Source organism: Notothenia coriiceps, unplaced genomic scaffold (genome assembly GCF_000735185.1).
Source record: "Notothenia coriiceps isolate Sejong01 unplaced genomic scaffold, NC01 NC01_scaffold00023787, whole genome shotgun sequence".
Taxonomy (NCBI): Eukaryota; Metazoa; Chordata; class Actinopteri; order Perciformes; family Nototheniidae; genus Notothenia; species Notothenia coriiceps.
Window position 1 is genome coordinate 1174 of NW_011356488.1, and position 2286 is coordinate 3459.

General features: G+C 37.8%; 1 protein-coding gene across 1 annotated transcript; it reads left to right on the forward strand.

Annotated features, from left to right (window-relative positions):
- Positions 1-203: 203 nt before the first annotated feature.
- LOC104954743 (contactin-associated protein-like 4) lies at positions 204-1044 on the forward strand (the record flags this gene model as incomplete). The annotated part of the gene is made up of 2 exons (XM_010781915.1): positions 204-353; positions 873-1044. Coding segments are annotated over 2 exons (322 nt in total), but the record flags the coding sequence as incomplete, so codon positions are not given.
- Positions 1045-2286: the final 1242 nt, after the last annotated feature.

Here is a 2286-nt window from a genome sequence, read left to right on the forward strand (position 1 = left end):
GGCGCATCCCATAGTGAGACATCTCATGTAACTCTGAGAACTGGGGTTACGTAAGTAACCTATAGTGTTTGTTGTATGTTGTCTTTTCTGAATGTTTTGATGGCACCTTAAAAGGCGTAGCTTTACTCTTCTCGTTGTACTTGTATAATGGCAATTAATGCTTCTATTCTATTATCTTCTATTCTGTATTTATATCTACTCAGGATCAGCTCTGGATGACGGTCAGTGGCACTCGGTGGAGCTGACCTCCAGACGAGGACATCTCTCCGTCTCTGTGGACGGGGGGGAAGGAGACACGGCCAACGCCAGCCCCCCGTTTCCTGTTTCCACTGACGGTCAACTCTTCTTTGGTGGTAAGAGAGTCAGAGGTTCTTATCATCGGAAATAATTGCAGAGGACTTTTAAACTTCAGAGAAGAGTGGAGAACAAGTTTACGCTGAAATGCATCATTTCCCCTTGTAATGTGGATATGTTTATTATATTTTCTCTTCATTAAACCTTTGTTTTAGAGTGATACAATTAACCATTAAGTTATAATTAGCTTAGTTTAGATTTAAGGGAATTGTTTTAGGTGTTTTTAAGTCAATGCTACTGTGTATAATACATAAACCTTACCGTCCAATTCAGATGTATGAGTGAAATATATTTTAGTTTAGTATCTGGGTTCCAATTCTCAAGCTCTTAATAAATTACATTTTTTAAATAATTAATATATATTTATTTTTTCTTGACTGGGTTTATTGCACATTTCATTGCATCTTTAGATTTTACAATACCATTGTCCATCGTTTTTTGTCATACCTTACCTGTATTTTTAAACTGCATTGAATTGAATTGTAAGTTTTCTGACGTTGTTCCCTCTTATGGGCCAGGTTGTCCTTCTGAGGGGAGCAGTGATCAGTGTGTGAACCCCTTCAAGGCTTTCCAGGGCTGCATGCGTCTCCTAACTGTCGACAACCAGCCTGTGGACCTAAAAAAGGTGCAGCAAAGGCTGATGGGAAACTACAGTCACCTGCAGATCGACATGTGCGGCATCATCGACAGGTCAGACCGTCAGTTTTTTTCAGGAAAAGTTGACATAAAAGCAAACGTTGCAGTAAATTGGTTCTTACATTTATTTATCCATCTTAGGCACTTTGTGTAATATGTACTACCAAATCGTTTGTGTCAAAAAGCCTTTTCAGAAAAGAGGATGTTCCTAATCTCCCCCTGAAGGCTCTGTGACTGGTTTCCTGTGAAATTGGGTTGCTCATGGATTATTAGACAGCAGAGGACTGGAAACAGAGGGATTATGGCGGCAGTGTCCCAGTCTCAATGTTTCCTCGTTAAGAAAACAATTCAGTTTCTGATCTGTCTATAAAGCTTCAGACGGAGTGAGACGGAGCTTTCTGTCTTTGAGCTGAAATGTGGTTTCACTTTATGAGTTATTTGTGATAAGCAACAACAAACACACAAACACACACACACACACACACACACACACACACACACACACACACACACACACACACACACACACACACACACACACACTCAAACACACACACACTCAAACACACCAACATTAGGAGATGGTTGGCTCTTTGTCTCAGTGTGGGATTGAGTTGGGGACAAATTGTTTCAACGTTATTGTCAGTAAAAATAGATTATTGGCAGGTTTAAAAAACAGCTTTCTTTCTGCTACTGCTGTTCAGATATTGTTGCCAGATGATCATCATCATGATACACTTCTTGCTTATGCTGATTGTTGTTGATTGTCAGGACTCCATTGCACTTGGAGGCCAACTTTAACTTTGGGTAAACCAATTTCAAAGTGATATAACTTACTTTTAGCACTATTTTGAGGGAGTCTCCTGAACTCAAGTCAGAAACACCAAATGTCTGAATGAGTTATATTAAATTAGATGAACTCGCAGGGTTGGTCTGTTTCATAATTTTTGTATTTTGTAAGTTTATTTGAAATAACTAGGTTAGCTACATTAGCTAGCTTACAGCAGTTCTGCAATAATAGGGATGGAATCATAAGATAAGATAGAACTGTATTGATCCCAATTTGGGAAATGTTTGTGTTGCAGCAGCATAAAAAGACATGGCATTGTACAATAACAATTAAAGACAAGAAATAAACAAGAAAGTAGAAAATATACATGTTGAATTTACATATGAACAATAACAAGATATGTATATATTGCTTTAGCAAGGTATTATAAGTAAGTATGTGACGGATGGAATATTACATATTAAACTGAATATATAAATGTAAAATGTACAGTGGGATTTTATTCC